This window comes from Siniperca chuatsi, linkage group LG4 (genome assembly GCF_020085105.1).
Source record: "Siniperca chuatsi isolate FFG_IHB_CAS linkage group LG4, ASM2008510v1, whole genome shotgun sequence".
Classification (NCBI taxonomy): Eukaryota; Metazoa; Chordata; class Actinopteri; order Centrarchiformes; family Sinipercidae; genus Siniperca; species Siniperca chuatsi.
In genome coordinates, this window is record NC_058045.1 from 30,333,607 (window position 1) to 30,354,381 (window position 20,775).

General features: G+C 39.6%; 1 protein-coding gene across 6 annotated transcripts in view; it reads left to right on the forward strand.

The window, feature by feature from the left end:
- Positions 1 to 20,775, forward strand: part of aass (aminoadipate-semialdehyde synthase) — a 36,435-nt gene that overhangs the window by 4,483 nt on the left and 11,177 nt on the right. For 3 of the 6 annotated variants that reach the window (XM_044192195.1, XM_044192197.1, XM_044192192.1), the window contains exons 5-18: positions 4,947 to 5,014; positions 5,131 to 5,277; positions 5,405 to 5,483; positions 6,974 to 7,101; positions 9,067 to 9,215; positions 10,091 to 10,213; positions 10,324 to 10,353; positions 11,735 to 11,846; positions 12,053 to 12,112; positions 12,680 to 12,747; positions 13,009 to 13,020; positions 17,644 to 17,765; positions 18,928 to 19,057; positions 20,568 to 20,678. In XM_044192195.1, the coding sequence (XP_044048130.1) occupies positions 4,947 to 5,014; positions 5,131 to 5,277; positions 5,405 to 5,483; positions 6,974 to 7,101; positions 9,067 to 9,215; positions 10,091 to 10,213; positions 10,324 to 10,353; positions 11,735 to 11,846; positions 12,053 to 12,112; positions 12,680 to 12,747; positions 13,009 to 13,020; positions 17,644 to 17,765; positions 18,928 to 19,057; positions 20,568 to 20,678 (1,339 nt within the window). The remainder of the gene's footprint in view (positions 1 to 4,946; positions 5,015 to 5,130; positions 5,278 to 5,404; positions 5,484 to 6,973; positions 7,102 to 9,066; positions 9,216 to 10,090; positions 10,214 to 10,323; positions 10,354 to 11,734; positions 11,847 to 12,052; positions 12,113 to 12,679; positions 12,748 to 13,008; positions 13,021 to 17,643; positions 17,766 to 18,927; positions 19,058 to 20,567; positions 20,679 to 20,775) is intronic. The other 3 variants (XM_044192193.1, XM_044192194.1, XM_044192196.1) reach the window with 3 other exon arrangements.

Consider the following 20,775-nt stretch of genomic DNA (forward strand, 5'->3'; position numbering starts at 1 on the left):
TCAAGAAACGGTCAACAGCAAATTCCCATATCTGGATATTTAAACAGAATCAGGATCGGAGAAACTAATCTGATAAAATTCACATTTGAAGAAGGTGTTGAAATGTTGAAAATATTTCTATTAAATTTCTTTTGAAGTTACGTGCTGTAAAAAAAGACATCTCATGCTGCTTGTTCTAGTTCTATTATGAATTAAATGCATGATGTAGTAATAATAATAATAACAATAATAAAACTTTATTTATAGAGCACTTATCAAAACAAAGTACAAAGTGCTTCACAACAAGAGAAATAAAATACCACAGTGAATGATGAAATATAAAGAAATAAAACACATAAAATACACAAAAGCAATAAAATAAACAATAAAATAAACAGCCAGTTCAGGTAAGAAGAGGAAATGCTTTCAGATAAAAATGTGTTTTGAGACGAGACTTAAAAGAAGACACTGACTCAGACAACCTAATTTCTTTGGGCAAGTTGTTCCAGATCCTTGGGGCCCTGATGGCAAAAGCTCTGTCCCCCTTAGTTTCCATCCTGGACTCAGGAACAGACAGGAGACCCCTGCCCGAAGATTTCAGACTACGTGAAGGTTCATAAGGGATTACAAGGTCTAAAATATAATCTGGGCCCAGGCCATGAAGAGCCTTAAAAGTAATCAACAAGATCTTATTATCATTCCTAAAACCAACAGGGAGCCAATGTAAAGAGGCTAAAACAGGTGTGATGTGTTCGAACCTGTTGGTCCTGGTTAACAGCCAAGCAGCTGAGTTCTGTACAGTCTGCAGTCCTTTCAAAGTTTTTTGATTAAGACAAGTGAACAGGCTGTTACAGCAGGACGCAATGCTTTCAGCTGAAACCTTTCACACAAGGAGAGAGGTTTATGTAAATGTCCTGTAGTACAACAAGACACGCCAGATGAAACTTAAAGGTCTCACAGAGAAATAAATACACAGCAGAAAGGACTACAGCCCAATCAGAGATGAATATGTAAATAATGTGCTCAATGCAAAGCCCTGCCCAAAAGATAAAGATTTAGGTGGGAGATAAACGACTTGCCTTGCAGCTTTTGGCGCTCATTAATGCTGGATGATGCTGATTTAAATTCAACTGTGTGCAGAAGGTCATCTGTCATAATGATGTACAAGAGCCGCTTTGTCTTCTGTACTGAGCTGATGCTGCTGAATTTGATGACTCAGATATTTAGAGACTCTCTGTCTTCTTTGCTACATCTATGCATTTGTCTTTCCTTCAACAAAACTTCCTCAAAACTATAATGAAATGAATTTTGTCTTCTCAGGAGTTCGCCTGATTGACTACGGGTACGGTGTAAACCAGCAGAGACGTGTTCTCTGTTTAAACATTCTCATTTGATGTGAATCAACTGGACCTTTATCGCTTGATCAGTCAGAGCTGAGTTTTTTGAGTCAGGACTTGTGCCTGGGGACTTTGGCTCTGATGAACCTTGACCTGTTCAGAAGGAAGGTCTAAACCAAATCACACAAAATGTGCCTAAAAATATTTGGTCTGTGGCGCTCAAAGCCCCACAAATTCAAGAAACGTGTCAACAGCAACCCTGCATCTGATATTTAATCTGGATCAGGAAAAACTGTTAATGCAGGTGTAAATTCAGCACAACATGGTACAGTCACAAAGCAGATGGATCATCCGCAGCATATTGTGAGGCGGTCTGGCTATACATTGTGCTCGGATCACATGTAAATGACATCTGTACAGTGTTACTTCATTCTTACAAAGGAAATCCTCCCAACAAGTTGAAAGGCCAAAGCCTGAAGCTCCAGCCGCCCTGCCAGTCAAGCTGCCCATCAAAAGTTACCTTTTATCTGCAAAAAGAAAAATAAGGAGTGCACACAGAATGGAGAGACAGATAATGGTTAGCATGACAACACTTTCTGCTTCCTGATGTTTGTCAGATCTTTGCAATTTCCCTCCATGTATGCTCTAAAGATCAAATAAGTGAAGGGTCCATACAGCAGCAGGCTTGATTGCCCTAGTCACAGGTTACCAGTCCACAAGCAGAATTGTTGAGTCCATCACTGCAGCTTATCTAATTTTCGCAGAAGCTTTTCTTTAGAGATCGAGCGCCTGACTCAGCGCTTCCTGCTGTGTCAGAGTGCCCATCAAAAGTTACCTTTATCTGCAAAAGAAAATAAGTAGAGTTGCAGCATTGGTTGCCCTGAACTGGGACCCTCCATGTTTGTTGAGTCCATCAGCCTCGCTTATCTAATTTGCATATTGAGATCTGATCACAGAATGGAGACAACGAGAACGATTAGGCTTGACACTTTCAATCTGAGAAGGGAGTGAAAGCTCCTCGTGTTAAAGCTTTAAAGGTACGGAGCAATGGTTTTATAAGTGGGTCCTTTTGTTTGTATCTTGTGATCTTCTAATACGTCACTGTTTTTGACTCAGGTTTTGAACAGTTTCTGTCATGGTTGCATAATCGAGGGGGTGAAAATGTGCCAAATTAAGTAGAGTTTTCTTATGCGTAGGCACAGGTGACATAGCCATTTTGCCCGAGATGCCGTTTGTCTTATCTTTAGAATTTTATGTGAAAAAGAAGTAAGTCATTGCATGACTTGGTGCAGTAACTGTAAAACCAAACTCAAATTGTCCAATAGCAGGTTAGACTAGGAGTCTTAACAGGGCAAAACACACATCAATCAAGAGTATTATCCAATAAATAAAACACCCAGCACGTCCCACATTAACATGACCAATTACTCACTTCTAATATACAGTATATATTAAATATTTAAATGCTATTACAATTTACTATTGCAATGAGAATCATACTAAATCTCAACAATAGTTTTTGAAAGTTCATTCTAACAGGTGTGATGTGTTCGAACCTGTTGGTCCTGGTTAACAGCCAAGCAGCTGAGTTCTGTACAGTCTGCAGTCCTTTCAAAGTTTTTTGATTAAGACAAGTGAACAGGCTGTTACAGTAATCGAGGCGTGAGGAGATAAAAGCATGTACAACAGTTTCTGCATCACTAAGATTTAAAATAGATCGTATCTTTGCAATATTTCTGAGGTGATAGAAACATGATTGGACAAGCTTAGTGATATGTTGCTCAAAACATAAATTGCTATCAAACAGGACACCAAGATTTCTTGCAACAGGCTTGATATGTTGTGACAGGTTACCAGTAGATGGCAGTATTTGTTTAGTGATGTGTTGGGGCCCAATAACAAGGATGTTTTATTTGAGTTGAGCTGAAGAAAATTTATCGACATCCAATTTTTTTATGTCAGACAGGCAGTCCTGCAGAGAACTAGGCGTACAAAGATCAGTGGGCTTGACAGGGAGGTACAACTGTGTGTCATCCGCATAGCAATGAAAAGAAATACCGTGTCTGCGGATGACATCACCCAAGGGAAGCATGTATAAGGAGAACAATATTGGTCCCAGAATTGAACCTGGAGGCACACCGTACTTGATATGGGAAAAGGATGACATGAAGTTATTAATGCTGACACAGAATTTCCTATTGGACAGATAAGATGCGAACCAGTCTAGTGCAGTGCCAGATATGCCCACCAGTGCCTCGGTCTATCTAAAAGAATGCCATGATCAATTGTGTCAAAGGCAGCACTTAAGTCCAGCAGCACAAGAATTGAAGACATGCCTGCGTCTGCATTCATTAAAAGGGTCATTGGTGACTTTGAGAAAGGCTGTCACAGTGCTGTGGTGTTGACGAAAGCCAGATTGGAACTTTTCAAAGGTATTATTGTTTTCCACAGTAGCAAGAAGCTGCAAGTTTTTCGAAAATCTTCGAAATAAAAGGCAATTTGGAGATTGGGCGATAGTTATCCAGGAGGGTGGGATCAAGCCCAGGTTTTTTTAGGACTGGCTGGACACAAGCAGTTTTAACGAAATCAGGGACGCAGCCAGTAGACAGCGAGCTGTTAAAAATAATTTGTAAAAGGGGCGCAATACAATCCATAACTTCCAATAGAAACCTAGTTGGGATTTTGTCCAGAGGGCTGGAGGACACTCTCATTAGCAACATGATGTCTGCGAGTTGAGGCAGAGTAACAGCAGAAAAATTGCTCAAAGAATCCCTGAGTGGATGATCCATATCTAAAAAGGCAGGATTGGGGGTGATACCAGATCTTATTAACTCCACCTTTCCAGCAAAGTGCAGGATTTTAAGGCACTGTTCTCATTAAGGATGCGTGTGTACTTAGGGCGGGATAAAACAGTACTAGCAGCCTCTAATTCACAGTTAAAAACAATGCATAGGTGATCAGATACAAACATGTCCCTGGTTTTCAGGCCCAAAAGTAAAGACTAGGTCTAAGGTGTGGCCACAGGAATGAGTTTGGCCAGACACATGTTGTTGAAAGTTAAGAGTTAGTGATATTTATAAAATCAGCAGCAAGGGCATTAGAGGAGTCAAATATTGTAAAATATGACTTGGTGCAGTAACTGTAAACCAACCCAAATTGTCCAATAGCAGGTCAGACTAGTGGAGTCTTAACAGGGCAAAACACACATCAATCAAAAGTATTATCCAATAAAACACTCCAAAGCACGTTCTACATTAACATGACCAATTACCTCAATTCTAATATACAGTATATATTAAATATTTTAAATGCCATTACAATTTACTATTGCAATGAGAATCAAGTACAACAACTGTAAACAATACAGTTTTTGAAAGTTCATTAAGAACATCACAGTTTCTTGTTATTCTTCTTAAATGACCTTAAACAACTTAAAATCAAATGTTTTTACTGAATCAAACATAAGCCTGCTGTTGAAAATGAAATGATGTTAAATATATATGCATTAATCCATGAATACTTAGATAAATAAGGCCCCATGTAAAAGTAAAAATATTTTTTGTGCTTTTTCGTAAGTAGTTAATGTAGTATATTAATCAGAATTAATCTGTTATTTTGTTTTTTTTGTAGGAATGATTAACATTTTGCATGGATTGGGGCTGCGCTTCCTGGCTCTCGGGCACCACACTCCCTTCATGGTGAGAGAACATTCTTCGTAAATTTGATCCCAAAACAAAACAACTTCTGACGTGAAAGCAGCTTCCTGTGCCTTCTTATCCCATCCCATCACTTCCTGTCTCTCTGCTGTTCACAGCACATCGGCATGGCTCATAACTACAGGAACGTCAGCCAGGCCATCCAGGCAGTGAGGGATTGTGGGTATGAGATCTCCATGGGGCTCATGCCCAAATCGATTGGCCCTGTGACGTTTTGTTTCACCGGTACCGGCAACGTCTCGAAGGTACAACAAGGTTAAACTCAAAACAAAAAAATGCACATGTCCTAACACTCCATGGCCTCAGAAATCAGGACTCCAGTGAGGAATTTGGGGATTTTAAGTCTATCGTGCTCCTCTCTTCTTCTTGCAGGGAGCCCAAGACATCCTTAACGAGCTTCCTGTTGAATATGTTGAACCGCATGAGTTGAAGGACGTCTCTGAAACAGAAGGTATGAAATTCCTGTTTTTATCTTTGTGGTTCGGTGTTGTATTAATGTGATGTGAATATGCATGCATCATGTTGGCCGATGGCTCATCACAGTGAGGGGCGGGACATTCATCTATGTTGTGGTGGTCGTAAAGATGTAAACGCCACGAGTGCTGCAGAGCTGCAGTGGGAAAATTAATGTGAAAACACTGAAGGTCACCTTTTGTGTCTTGAATCATCCACTTCTACAGATGTGTGTGCCTTTTTCCAACCTGCCACCGTAGCTCGCCGTATCACCATGGCAACTGCAAAAAAACCACACAGAGGAAAACGATGCAGGAGCTAATTTAACTGGTATCTGAGTTTCCTGAAATATACACCTCTTCAGAGAACAAACAGATCAATTAACAGAAACATCAGCCTTAAAGCTGATCATCTGATCTGCAGCTGTGACTAATATGTTTTTGATGTGAGTAAAGTTGTCATATTGCTAACCTTTACCTCTATAAACCGTTATGAGTTTAGAGTAGATGAATAGCGGCTGCTTGTAGTGGATGGTAAAGCTTGTTAGTAGGATCAGATGTAACCAGACTGCAAAGTTGTGCTCTGCTGCCAGCCAATCAAAATGCAGAACAGTGACGTCACCGGGCAGCAGACACAGCTGTAACCACTCGCTGTCTGAACGTTGTTGGGTAGATGAAAAAGGAGAGACAACTTTACTAATCAGTGACATTCCTTGTCAGTAATGGGTGCTCAAGCAGTATAGCTATGGTTAGCATGTGAATGTGTTTACGGTTGGATGTTAACAGGCTGACATTTAGCGTGTAACATATTAGAATGATGCCATTCTTAGTATGCTACCATGCTAACGTGTGTAACATTAAGTGCATTACTGTAGGTTGTTAATATTTCAACAGGCTAAAGATATGTTACATGTTGGCATGGTAATATGCTAATGTTAGCAGGTTAACATGCATATACTTATGTGGCACACACGGTGGACTTTATTCAAATCCATTTTAGCTGGGTTATTAAAACCCCCATGTGTAGAAGTTTTATGTTATTATAACATCTTTGAAATTATTCTGATTGTATATGTTTTTGTTTGTAGAAATATTATCAATTTCTGATTAGTTTGAAGAAATGTTTAAATCTCACACACAAAGGGCTTTAATTCATTCTATATTGATCAGTTTGTCTGAACAGCAAACAGGAAACGAGGAATGTCCTACTCTCGGGGCAGCACTTGTCAAATTATGGATTAGTTATATTATCTATATCATGTTAATTACAGTTAACAGCAAACAGCAGATAGGGAGCACTGGGGGCGTTATATGTCATTCAACAGTTTCTTTAAAAAAGTTATGATGGAGATCTCCAGCGCCTGAAGAACAGGATGTGCTGAGTTGATCTGACTCTACTGATCAGATCAGAGTGCTCTTGGTATTATAGTATAAATAAGTACATACATGATCATTTACAGTATGCGGTTGTTTGTTGTTTTCTTGTAAGATATGACGAAGGTGTACGCCACCGTTCTGAGCCGACATCACCACCTGATGAGGAAGAGCGACGGCATTTATGACCCCATGGAGTACGAGAACCACCCGGAACTGTACACCTCGCACTTCAGGACCAGCGTGAGTCTGCTTTCCTCCCACCACCACCACCACCACCACCATCCCTTCACTACCCCCAGTTACAACACTCCTCGTCCAAACTCCCACCTGCTTCTGTCAGGCACTCAGAGGCCTCGTCCTCTATTTCAGTCATCAGCACTAAACAGTTGGCACGCTGGTTGGCAAGGTTGTGTTGGTGTTTCGAAACACATGCCGCATGGTAGCTTTTACGCAGCTGTGATCCTGTTTAACTTACTGCTGACTTTCAGTCTGGCTCAAAGGACCTGACAGAGAATGAACCAATACATCTACCTGATCATTAAGCCTTCGCATAACGAGAACATGTCAAAAAGTCTGCTATGAAAAAAAAGGAATTTATTTATATAGAAAAATATAAGTTTTCTAAGTTATTTTTATTGTAAGTAACAATCGATTAATCTGCTGATCATTTTCTGGTTGAATTGTTTGGTCTATAAATTGTTGGAATCTATTTCTCAGAGTCCAAAATGACGTCTTCAGTGACGTCTTGTTTTGTCCGACCAACAGCCCAAAACCCAGAGATACTGAATTTACGATGAAAAATGAAACTGAAAACTGAAAATCAGCAAATCTCCACATTGCAGAAGCTCCGACCAGCAAATGTTTGATGATGATTTAAATAATTATTCGGTTATCAAAATGTTTGCTGATTAATTTTCTGTTGAATGACTTATTGTTTAATTAGCTAATCGTTTCAGCTGTATGTCTTATCATAGCACGGCAGAATAAAATAGTGAAGCAGTGGATCAGAAAATCTATTTAATACAACCAACACATCGACTTAGAGAGCCCAGAATACTAAACGAAAAAAGAAAACAGGGATCACCTAGTAACCACACTCACAGTCCACGCCTCGTTCGACGCTGCACAAGCCTTTAAAATAATAGAAAGTTTCCGATTTTTAAATCCACACCTGAATCTGAACTGGAGACAGCCATGCTGATTGGCTGATGGCAGCCATTATTTTTGGAGAATACCTAAATCCTGTTTAGTAGTGAGTATTCGAGCTCTGTTAAAAGATAAATTGTGCAAGCTTTTAAAATAGTCGAACTTATGTCGATTTGAAATTCGTCCTGCTGCTGTAGCGCCACCTATAGGTGAAATGTCATCACAATTTGCAGGAGTTCTCAGTCATCGAGTTCACGAAGTGTTTATTTATGGATTATTTATGTCAAATACATCACACCACAAGAATTTGGCAACCATTTACAGATTATACCAAATTTGGTGACGACTGAATGAATATGAGAGGTGGTAAAAATACTGTTTGGGCAAATAAATAAATAAAATCAATTAATCAATCAATTTACTTCTGTGCTTCACGGCTCGACTCTGCACTAGTTCCAGGGTTTACGACCAACCTTCTACCAAATCTCACTGAAATCTGTTTTTGAGATATCCTGCAAACAAACAAACTAGAGGTCTTCACAGGTTCCAAAGTTTGGACCCGATCCGAAATCGATACGTTGAAAACCTACCTGAACCCAACATGTGTTAATTAATTAAAAAAAATAAAGAGACCTGATCCAATGGGGACCTGGGAAAGTCCTGGTCCTAAATATACCCCAGGATAATTAGACTGAGTACCATTTTTGGCCTGGCCCAGCCCAATTCGGGTCCTGGGTCGGGTCTCTGTTGATTGGACCCATGAAGACCTCAAGCTCTATGCCTCATGTTTAAGGAGTTACATGCCGAAATGTAGTCCACCGCACCAATTCCTTTGCCAGTTAACTTACCTTCAGGTCAGATTTTTAAGATACTCAAACGGGGAGGCAGAACCTCCACGGTGGAAGTTATTAAAATATGAAACACCAGTCTATGAAAATTAATTTAAGGACATGAGGTCCAACAGACGGCTTTTGATTTCCTTTCATATGCTGCCAGCTTCTCCACCTCTGCCATCCTCAGCTGCATCATCACAGCAGAAATGTTGTGTCTTAACCACAGGTGGCCCCCTACACAACCTGCCTGATCAATGGTATTTACTGGGACCGCCACACCCCCCGTCTTCTCAGACGGTTGGATGCCCAGAAGCTGATGAGACCGCCCAAAATCTCACGTGCAGCCACCGAGGGATCACCAGTGCTGCCTCACAAGTAAGAGCATCGTGTTCACCAACCGCTGAATTATTTACAAACTCACCAGGAGCTCTGGCTGTTTCTCTTATTTTCCTCTAACTCCTCTTCTGTTTGCTCCTGTCTCTCTTCATGAAGAGGAGTCAACTGGAGATATCCTTGAATATGTCACTCAAGTTGAAGCATCTTTGGCTCAGTTTGTGTCATTCAGAGTGAACTAACCTCTGTTCAGTTTGCCATGAAGTGAACTGGAGCGTGGGTTCCCTCAGTGTGAGCAGAGAGCATGTGCAGAGCAGAAAACAGAAAACCTCAATAGCTAATGCAAACAAACGACATCTCAGTAAATTTCAATAAATCCTAACATCATCTGACATTATTAACCGAACCAAATGAATTAGCAATGTCCACATGCACCTGGCTTTGTGCACGGGGGCATGTTGAAACAGGAAAGGGCCAAACTGTTGACACAAAGATGTGTTATTGTTACTATAGTCTCAAATATAATTGCATGCTGTCACATTAAGATTTCTCCTCATCAGAACTAAGGGGCCGAGACCAACCCGGGAAAACAGGGTTGTCTGCATACTTTTGGCCATATAGTGTAAGAATAGCAAGTGTTCATCCATTCAGTATTTTTTCCCAGTGTGTAATCAGCATTACGGCCTTCTTTTTGTCATCAGTAGAAGATGAAAAAATCAGCCTGACCTGTCCGCAACCTTTCAGTCAGACACAGAAAATGTGACAGAGAGATGCCTGAATGTCTGTTACAGTGAACGGGTAGAAGTGTGTTACCTGCCGTATCGCCACAGAGGTCAAATGTCACATCTTTATGTGACATTTTGAGTTCAGCCTGTCGCTCTGACCTCTTGAACACGGTCTCTCCTCTCTTTCTACAGACTGCTGGCCATCTGCGACATATCTGCTGACACCGGAGGCTCTATAGGGTTCATGAACGAGTGCACCACCATTGACAAGCCTTTCTGTATGTACGACGCCGACCAGCACATAGATCACGACAGGTACACCTCCAACACTCGTGACCTTTGTCTTCTTGCCAACATCACCTGCACATTTCTGTCTGGCTCAGTCTTCTGTTAAAGTTTATCACTTTTACTCATCTGATCCGTAGGCTGCTGTCGTCAGACATTCAAGATTTCAGGTTATTATTATTTTCTCTGCCTGGAACAGATTTAAAATCTGTATCTGTGCATTTAAATATGTTGCTGCAGGAACTTTCTCTTCTGGCTGTGGGTGTTTTCTTAGTTAATTTATTGTTAGTAGTTTCAGATTGGCCTCATTTATTTTTATTTATGGTTTTTAAACTTTTCCTAGGTTGCATTTAAAATACCCCTTTAGGTTTTTTTCTAGAATGTGGTCTTTTATATAATTCCTATTGGCGGTTTTATTTATGATTTTACAGTTACATTATTTTAATTTTTATTCTGGTGTTGTGACATAATTTGTGTTATGTGTTTTATGTTGTTAGTCTATAACTCAATTCAATTCATAGGGCTTTATTGGCATGAAAGTTTCAAAAACAATGTTGCCAAAGCATCAAAATATAGTTTGTCCAAATATTTGGACAGTGTGGAACTCAGTGTTTTTGCTTCCTGTCTTGGCCAGGACACTCTTTAAGTTTTCTTATTTAAATTAGGCTTTCCTGGATAAATTCGACTGATATTATCATTGTGATTTGATTCGTTTTTTGTGTGTGTCAGCACCATAGTTACTACATATGATGTAAACCAATGCAAAGTGCAACACATCGGCCACATCACTTCGCTACGTTTGACACGAATGCGTCATACAGGGATTCAAGGATTTATTTGTCATATACACACAATTTGTGAAGTTGAATGCAATGTGGTGTGCTCCTATGGTTGTGCTAAAAGACCAATGTGAAAAATAAGAAATACGAAATATAAAAAAGGATAAAAATTTAGTGTATTCAGTATTTGTATTGATCCAGAAAAACTTATTTTACACAAACAAAAGGGCACAAAACAGCTTGTAGAATGCTATTTTTGCTTGCAATTACTTTGCCAAAAGTTGCATGAGTACTCTGTTCCTTTCTTATCACCTTTTTTTCATATATTAATATATAATTTTATTAATTATTATTATGTAATAATAAATTGAATAATATAATAATATAATGCTATGCTTAAACACAGCCTAACTCTTCTTGATGAAATGGAAAATTCAGCTTTAAAAAACAGTTGGCAAAAATATCAAACTGATACAGTTATTCTGATCTTTATCCTCTTCTGAATGCTTTTACATCAGATATTGTTTTAAAAATGTTGTTGTTCAGTCTTTCTATTGTATATTATATGTCTAGTATGTTGGGCTTTGATATAATTATATTTCAGGGTGGAGTGGTGATATTGCATCTGTATTATTTACTGCATATGGTCAGTAGACATTTGTTAATTATACTGTATATGAGTAATATTGTCCCCAGGACAAGAAGTTGTTGCCAAGGTAACAACTATTTGTGTTCCAATCAATAACCAATGTTTTGTTTCCGGTCCCGGCAGTGTGGAGGGAAACGGGATCCTCATGTGCTCCATCGACAACCTTCCTGCTCAGCTCCCCATCGAAGCCACAGAGTACTTTGGAGACCGACTCTTCCCCTACATCTGGGAGATGGTAAGACATCGGGGTTATAGGTGAGGTGAGAACAGCTGGTGTCGTCCATTGAGTTTCTGTCTCGCTCTGTGCTGCTTTCTGCTTCTGGTTGAGTTTCCTGTGGGAGAGCGCTGCAGCAGGAACTGAGCAAATAGAAAACCTGACAGACAGGCCCTGTGTTTTTGCCAGTGTCTTTTTATGTAAATGTGGCGTTCTGTCATCATCAGCTGCCTTCAGACGCCACCAGACCGCTGGAGGAAGAGGACTTCAGCCCGCAAGTCAGAGACGTAAGTACTGTTCGTAGTAGGAAAATATTTCACTGCATTTGCTACAGAAGCATGTTGTTTTTAGATCTCAACTTCATTTTCTAACTTGTTTTAATGGGATGACATATTCAGCCCATCATCTCCACATAACTGATAACTTTATTTTATACAGATGCATGACAATTTAGAGGTAATATGTTTAGCATATGTTTCAGCTTTTTTTATACGACATCCTCAATGTTAACATAGAAACACAGGACTCTCCGGGATAATGTAATGATCCCAAAGGTTTATTTATGACTGCCAGTTTGAATTATTTCAACTTAATTTCTGAGAAATCGTGTTTTATCCGTCAGTTTTGTGGACAGCTCTAAATACTACAATACCCACGGGCCTATGACTTTAAATATAGCCAGGAAATGCGAATGGATTTTTCAGAAACAAAAGACCATGGTCTCCATAGCCTTCATTACCTACCATCGTTATTTATTAATAATTTGACCAGATTTATTTTAGTCTTGTGCAAATGATTAAAAATAATGAATAATTTTGTAAGATTTCACCCTTTTCATTTCTTTGTTCCTAAAGGCTGTCATCACCTCAAACGGAGTACTCACCCCAAAGTTTCAATACATTGAAAAACTTCGAGAAAGACGGTAAGACTTATTTCAGACTACAACTGTGAGTGTGTTATACAATATGTTGTCTGTTAAGTGTTGTACTTTTTGCTTAGTGTATGTTTTAAAATGAAGTGTTTGTAGAATGTGTAGCATATGTTTGTGTGTTTGAGGACGATTCTGTATTTCAACTTATTTCTCATTTGAATTATTCATAAAATTGTCAAAAAAACCACTTTGGCACACTCATGTTCCAATCTACGAGTTAAAGCAACCGATCTGTGGATGAAATGTCTAAAGATTACGAGACAGGTAACGCTTTCAATCTGTTTCTCATGTTCTAACGTAGCTCAACTGTGCTAACTTTCTAAACTGTAGTGTTTTATCATTACAGCTAATAGCAGCTTACTAAAAGCTAAGTAATGTTTGTGCTTTGTAGTCTCCTGTTTTTGCTGTTTTCCCTCCATAATTCACCCTTTTTTAGCATTGCAGTTTGTGATGTTTTAGTGTCCTCCAGCCAGCAGTGCTGAAAGCTGGACTTGTAGCGGCTAACAGTCACCTTGTGGTTGTTCCTGCACAGTGCTGCCCTCTGGTGTCTGCTCTGCCAACCTGCCTCTGCATTAACACCTTTGCATGGCTAGCGTGCTAGCTAACGTCAGACGCTGGACCCTTGGGTATCGAGGGGTAGAAACATCTTTTCTTCTCACTTTACACAAAAAAACCGCCGTCACCCCTTCTGTCGCATCAGTCCTTCTTGTTTTCTCGTTTTGGCGTGCAGTTTTTAAGTTTGGACACAACCATCCTCCCCAGAGTCAGATTAGAAGATGAATATCAGTTTCATTACTGTGCATTGAACAACGAGATCGGTCTAAGATGTGTTTAGCCTAGCTTAGCACAAAGACTGGATGTGGGTGGAAACTGATAGCAGTCTTGTGCCTTGAGTCGAAGAAATCAGGAGTTTCTGACAGCAAAGCTGTGGCAAAATGGCTGCACATTCACCATCACTGGTTAAATAAAATCAAATAGGAACTGAAATGCAATTGATTCAGCTAATTAAAAAGGAGTAATACACTGGTTTTTTTTTTTTTTCCCAAGTTTTACGTGTCAACAAACTGCTGCAAATATGTAACATGATAAAAATAGTGACTACAAAGCTAGCAACAGGGGTAACCATCTTCAAATCCAAAGGTCAGAAAAACTTACAGCTTGCCGGCATTGTGTGAATGCAGCATTAGGACACTTTTGCACTGGCAGTATAGTCTGAATCCAGGAGTGCTTTACCAAAAACAACTGGTAATATGAATGTTTTCTCTGAACCTAGGTGGCTCTAACAGACTGATAGCTGTCTTAACTGCACAGAGTCACAGTTTTATAAAAACAGAAAGACATGCAGAAGTTTTATTCTGAGCTGTGTAATATTTCAATGTGAGGGCAAAAACCGCTCTTCAAAGAAATGACTGTCGCCGCATAAAAGTGGTAACTTTAGATAGTCTTGAGTAACAAACCAGGATTTAGATTCTGACAGTAAACCGCCGCTAACGTTAACGTCTCTCTGTGTGTTTTTTTTTTTTTTTGCAAAATGCTAAAATGGGTTGCCATCCCCCCCCACCCAACTCAGGATTGCAAAGGCAAAACCTTTCAGGCAGCCTCAGCTGTAATTTGTGCTTAGTGCTAATTAGCAAATATTAGCATGCTAAGAACTACGATGGTGAACATGGTAAACATTACCTTTTAAACATCAGCATATATAAAGTTGTCATTGTGGGCATGTTAGCACGCAGATGTTAGCATCTACCTAACGTGCCTAAATACAGCCGCAAGCATGGCTGTAGCTGTTATTGTTGATTCTCTAGCCAACGTGTCAGCCACGTAATGTTAGCTCCCTAGATAACAAATATGTCACATTAGCAACCCGAGTTTGTGTTTTGGGAGTTAGGGAATCAATTAAAAAAACTTTAGAAAACTAAATGGTTTTCCATTTTTTACTTTAAAGTAAAAATGACCCAACAGAGTCGAGGAGACAGTAAAAAGGTCTCGTGGAGATCCTAAAATCGATTTATTACCTCTTTCCAGATGCTATCATTCTTGTTAGTGCCACCACTTTCTTGGTTTTTACTTTTGATGGTGCTAGGCTAGCAGTTTCCCCCAGTTTGCAGTTCTTGTGCTAAGCTAGGCTAAACACGTCCTGGACCTCACTCTGCAGACTTAATGGACGATGAAATTGATCTTTGACTTTGTATAAAACAGAAGACAAATTATTCATCTGAATGTTTATCTTTTACTTGCAGTCTCTCTAATCCTCATCAGCATTCTGTCCTTGATTTTAAATTTTATCTTTTTAATCTGCTTTGATTAATTTATCGGGCTATATTCTTTCAATTGATTACACATTTTGCTTCTTTTACAGCCCTCGCCGCTCATCTGCAGCTTCAGTGTTGCTGTTAAAAACATTTTAATGAGCTTGTCAAATCTATCCTGACTCCATGACCCTCATGGGTACAGTAATAATGTTTGTTTCTCTAGCTTATTAATATTCAGGCTCAGTGCAGATTTGCTCCTCGATGGCTCTATAAACAGCTTGGCTGAAGAGATTTCAGCCTCTTCTTGTGACTCGGGTCTCAGTGTTTTTCACACCGAAGAGTCCTGCTCGCTCATATTTAGGCCACCTCTAAGACTTTAAGAGTTGTCTTCCTAATTGATCTTAAGTATCATTTTTCCAGACAAGCCATGCCACCAAATCTTAATCCTTTTGATTGAGTTTGGCTCCTTAAGATATGTAAACTCAGGGAGAAATCCTCCTGAGGGAACGTCTCTCTTTTCTTTATTTTAATTAAGACGATGAGGCTCGGCGGCGGGCGGACTGCTGGTCGGACCTCCAGTCAGCCCCGCTGAGACTCGTGCATGTGTGCGGTGTTACATCCGATTAGGCCAAAGCTAACGAGTCCAGGGGCCTGACTCCTGGGGGATTTGAGGCGGGTGGTGGTTGGTGGTGGGATATTAATGCCACAGGTCACTCAGAGTGATGCCTCTATTATGGTGTTATTGTTATGATAATCCAGCATGCAAAATCAGACTTTTTAACTGACTCCAGCTGTTTGGAGAAGGCCTCTCTGTTTAATTAAAAGGCTTGGCAGCTGATGCTTCCACATGGCTTTCATTCTCACTGTGGGTTACATATGTGATCGTGGCTGGAGATCAAATCTCAGTACTTTGAGTACTGGATAAACTTTGTCTTTAACAGACGCACTGCCAGTTTCTTGACTGTGTAAACTGAAACTGGCGGTGAATGAGTCTAAACATGTTATTCTGTAGTATTTCATTTAATTACCACTTTGTTCAGTTCAATATGTAGGTTCAGTTGTTACAGCTGTATTCCTTTTATAAAGTTTGGCTTGTTAATGATCAAAAGTAAAAAGTAATTTAGTAAATTAAGATATTGACAGAAAGGTTACTAGTATTAAAATTTATATATACATATAATGTATTAATATGCAACCTTATATTTATTATTGACTTTTAATTTTCTCTAAATTATTGCTAACAGTTAAATGTTTAACAAATTATAGTCTTAATATTTTATATTAATTATACTTCACATGTGAATTTAAATGTAAAAATTCACATAAAGCCCGATGCGATTTTCACACATGAAACGGAAGACATCACATGTGAAACCAGCAGTTTCACATTTAATATCATATGTGAAACGTCATGTGACATGAAATGTCCCAAAACATGTGGTTTTGGGACATTTCATGTGTGAAAACATTAGTTTCGCATGTGCTTTTTTTTTTTTTTTTTTTTTTTTTTTTTTACAAAGTGCATTTATTTAAAAAAAAACACACAACAACATTTACATTAAATTTTTATTTTTTATTATTAATTATTTTATTTATTTAATTTTTGGATGACCCTCCATGCTCCCCCTCTCTCCTCCTGGTTCAGGCCAGATCCTCGTCAGTCACACAGATACTGTTTGATGTAGTTTGATCAGAGAAGTCGCACTGCCACTTTGACTTTGTACACATTATATTGTTACAGCGAAGATGTTATACAGCGATCTGAGATCTACACAGATATTTAGCTAATTTATTAGAAAACAAAAGCATATGTATGAAATATATAAGCCCAACAGTTAAAGAAAAACCGCCACTGTTACTTAACAGATTCTTTCAAGGGTTTTCAAGGAACTTTGAAAGCTTCAGGGAACTTTAAAACTGTAAAAATGAACTAAAGCAATGCAGTATTAGACTAGCATTAAAAACCAGAGAACATTGGCATTTTGTTTTGTGTTTGCTGGACATGATTTTTATGCACAATTTCTTTATGTTTATGTTTTTCTTTGTTGTGCAAGTTAATTGCATTTCAGGGACTCTTTACTGTACCATTCTTCTCCCTTTTATATTTGCTTTCCTGCTGAGGTAGTGGGCAGGACACCACTTTGTGCATGAAGTAACTTCACTGAAATTAAACAAGGAACATAAATACTTTTCTATGTCGTATATTTCTTGTACATTCAGAAAAATGGCAAGAGAAACTTTAAAGTGAATGTAGCTTTCTGTTAGCAAACAATGTGTAAAGAGTCAAAGTTCAGTGGCAGATTTCTTTTTTAATCTCTGCTCACTTGTGGGTGACTAGACTGGTTCCCATACAATCATCCATCTTTAAGGACCAAATTTTGATAAAATCTCTTCAGTATTGAAAAGAAAATTTGATGTAAAGTTGACCAGATAGTTTAATTAAAATGATGCCTTTCTTTGTGGTTCTTCCATCTTTTAAAAACTCATGTTTGTCCAAATTTTGAAAATCAGTGTAGCTCATGGTTTAACATCTCAGCCTGTTGGATGGAAACACAGTCACTGAAACCCACTGATGTTATTGTTTGTTGAAGTTTTTATGATGTGGTTCTAAGTCCGTGTGTCTATTGTCCCTCAGGGAGAAAGCTCAGATCATGAAGAAGACTGGGATGAAGCGTGTTTTGCTGCTGGGTTCAGGATACGTCTCCGAACCCGTAGTTGAGTATTTGACTCGCGACGAGCGGACGCAGGTCACAGTGGGTGAGTTTGTCTTACAAACTTTGAAAAGTCATAAAAGCGATGTGTTATTTGAAATATGTAACAACATAATCTTAGTTCAAAGGTCCACTTTGCATCTTTGGTCCTTGATAGTTTAGTGATTTGGTAGAAAGTTCAAACGTGAAGAGCTTTATATTAATATAACTGTGTCCCACCATCCAGTTCTATAGAACAAGACTATAAGTAGTCCTAAAATAGAGAGATGTCACAGTTTGCAGTCAATCATGAGACATGAGTGGGTGGTACAACTACAGTCCACCAGCTAATGTGCTTGCTAGTTCGCAAACCGCAGTAGCTAATGAATCGGCTGCCTGTGGTTAACAAAAAGGGTTAAAATTCTATCAATGTGCAACTGCTACGATATGTTTAACAAAACAAAAACTTTTCTCAGCCGGTGTTGCCAGTAAAGGATGCAGTCACACATAATAGTCAGCAACTGTTAACATGCAAACAGTAGCTACTGGACAACCTACGCATAGTTACTGAGCTAATTTCTTATTCTGATTACCGAATCACCATTATCTCAGACTCTGTCACTCTGTCTGTCCACCAGTCGGCCCGTCTAACACCAAAAGTTGAACTATTCTGCTTCATCAGGACTGTGCAGGTGTGGTTGGATCAGATTTGATTGACAGCGGCCTGGCAGCATAATCAAACAACCACACAACTGTCCTCGCCTGTTGACTCAAATATCGCTCAGTCCTCATTGGCACATTGAAGTACATGACATCACCTCTTTCCAACGGAGCCACGCCCCCTTCAAATACAGAAATCTCTAATGTGAAATTACCAAAACTGTACTAACTTTGGCCAAACAATGTGTGTTCATGAAGGACCCCATCGCTCGTAGTACAAAGCTAATTAAGAAAATAAGTTTTCAGGACCTTTTAAGATTTCTTGTGTATATTCCTGCTCCCCAGAGGATTAATCCCAATATTTTTGGTTACCTGTAATCTTTCTGCTAGAACAACCATCAAGACAAACTTTACATTTGTACAAACTCTAATGAGTAGATTATCATGAAATGTCCTGACTGTAATAATAATTGCAGGCAACCTGTCGATCCAATAGTTTATCCCAGAAGAAACTTTTTCAGAACCCAGTACATATATGACCTTCCACTGACTGAGTTTCCTGTGTTCAGCGTCGGTGCTGCTGAAGCAGGCAGAGGAGCTGGCAGCCAAATATCCCAACGCCATCCCCGTCACGCTGGACGCCGGCAGCCAGGAAGGTCACCTCGACTCTCTGGTCAAAGATCATGACTTGGTCATCAGGTACAGCATGAGCTAAATATTTTGTTACAGGCAGACAAACTGTTAAACATGTCATGTCATTGCTTCTCCTAAAGTAAGCTTGAAATACAGAGTAGTTAATTCTAATAAAATAATACTGTACCACTAGGTTCTCTATAATCGCCTTTTAATGGTCAATTTTTTTAGTTGGTCTCTCCCCGAAAAGGAGACGGGGCCTCAAGAACACAGTCGGCTATAATGGGCTTCTGATTGACCTCCAGTTTTTAACCTACATTGCTCGACTACCAGCATTTAGTGAATTTTTTGGTGATTTCTGCGCTACATTATCACATTGTCTTCTCCTGAGATCTTTTTCATTGAAATTTATTATATATATATAAAAACTGAGTCCTTCTGGTCCTCAACAAAGGATGAAGGGCAAGCCATCAACTGAAGTTAAAATCCAACAGCCCTCACAGCCAATGAAAGTTGGTGTTTGCGTAAAGAAGTTGTAGTGCGAATTGTATCTGAAGAAAGCCTGGATCCAGTGACTTAAGCAAGCCAAGAAGTGCTCCTTGTTTTTTAATGATAGTTAATTAATACTGTTATTCCTTTATTGGTCCCTAATTTAAATAATAATATTGAAAGTCTGTAGCCTCCTTACGCCACGCTACATCGTTTCTCCTGCGAGCAGTAGCCTGGCTGTTCACACCAGAAGCGCATTTCTCCGCGCTGGCCAACAAGCGACTCTGCTCCTCTGCTCTTTTCTAATCACAGTAAAGAGCTGATCTTTATAATAACCTCAAAAATCTAAGGTATAAATTCATATGTGTTTCTGCGGGGCGGCGCTTCTTCTGCAGCAATGAAGTTAAAAGGATCGCCTTGTGTGGTGATCTGCGGGGAGGGGCTCGTCTCTCTCGCTCTCTGTAAATATGTGGAATAAGTACGTAATTTAAAAAACACAATCACAAACAGCAGATAAAAATATATAAATATAGTGGATGGGCAGATCTTGATATTTTATCATGTGGGGGGGGAAATTACTCTAGGAAAACAGGAGGGAGATGGGCAGAGAAATCAAAAGGGTTGGCAAGCATGGCATATTATTTATCAGAATCAGATCATTTATATCATATATAATATCAATTTATGTAGTTTATAATAGATTATTAGTGTGTTTAATTGCCAGATTTGCTCGCGGCACGCGGAAAAAATACCAGACACCGAAACCGTCGCTGCTGAGCGCAAGCCGACCGCGGCGCGCTCTGTCTGAACAGCCCAATTGGTTAACATGGCCGCCGAAAGGAAGTGGGCAGCGCCTCGGGGGCAGCGCTTCGGGGCGCATCGCGGCGCTTCAGTGTCCTGTGTGTCCCCGCCGTTAGCAGCCCTGTGAGGCTGTCATTTTCATTGGATGGATGAAAAATGGAGCTCTATGGACGTCTCAGACTCAGCTCCACATTATCAGACTGGGCTCAATTTGCATCATTTGCTATATGCTGGATAAATTCATCAGCCACCTGTCCTGACCTCACCTCCTCCCTCTGCTCCTCAGCATGCTGCCGTACTCATTTCACCCACTCATCGCCAAACACTGCATCAAGAGGAAGGTAAACATGGTGACAGCCAGCTACCTGAGTCCTGCCATGAAGGAGCTGCACAGCAGGTGATGACGGAGTACACAACAGATGAAAATACAACAGAATATATTTACATGTGCACAGTTTGACACTAGAGGGCTGTTTTCACATTCATCTGCTGAA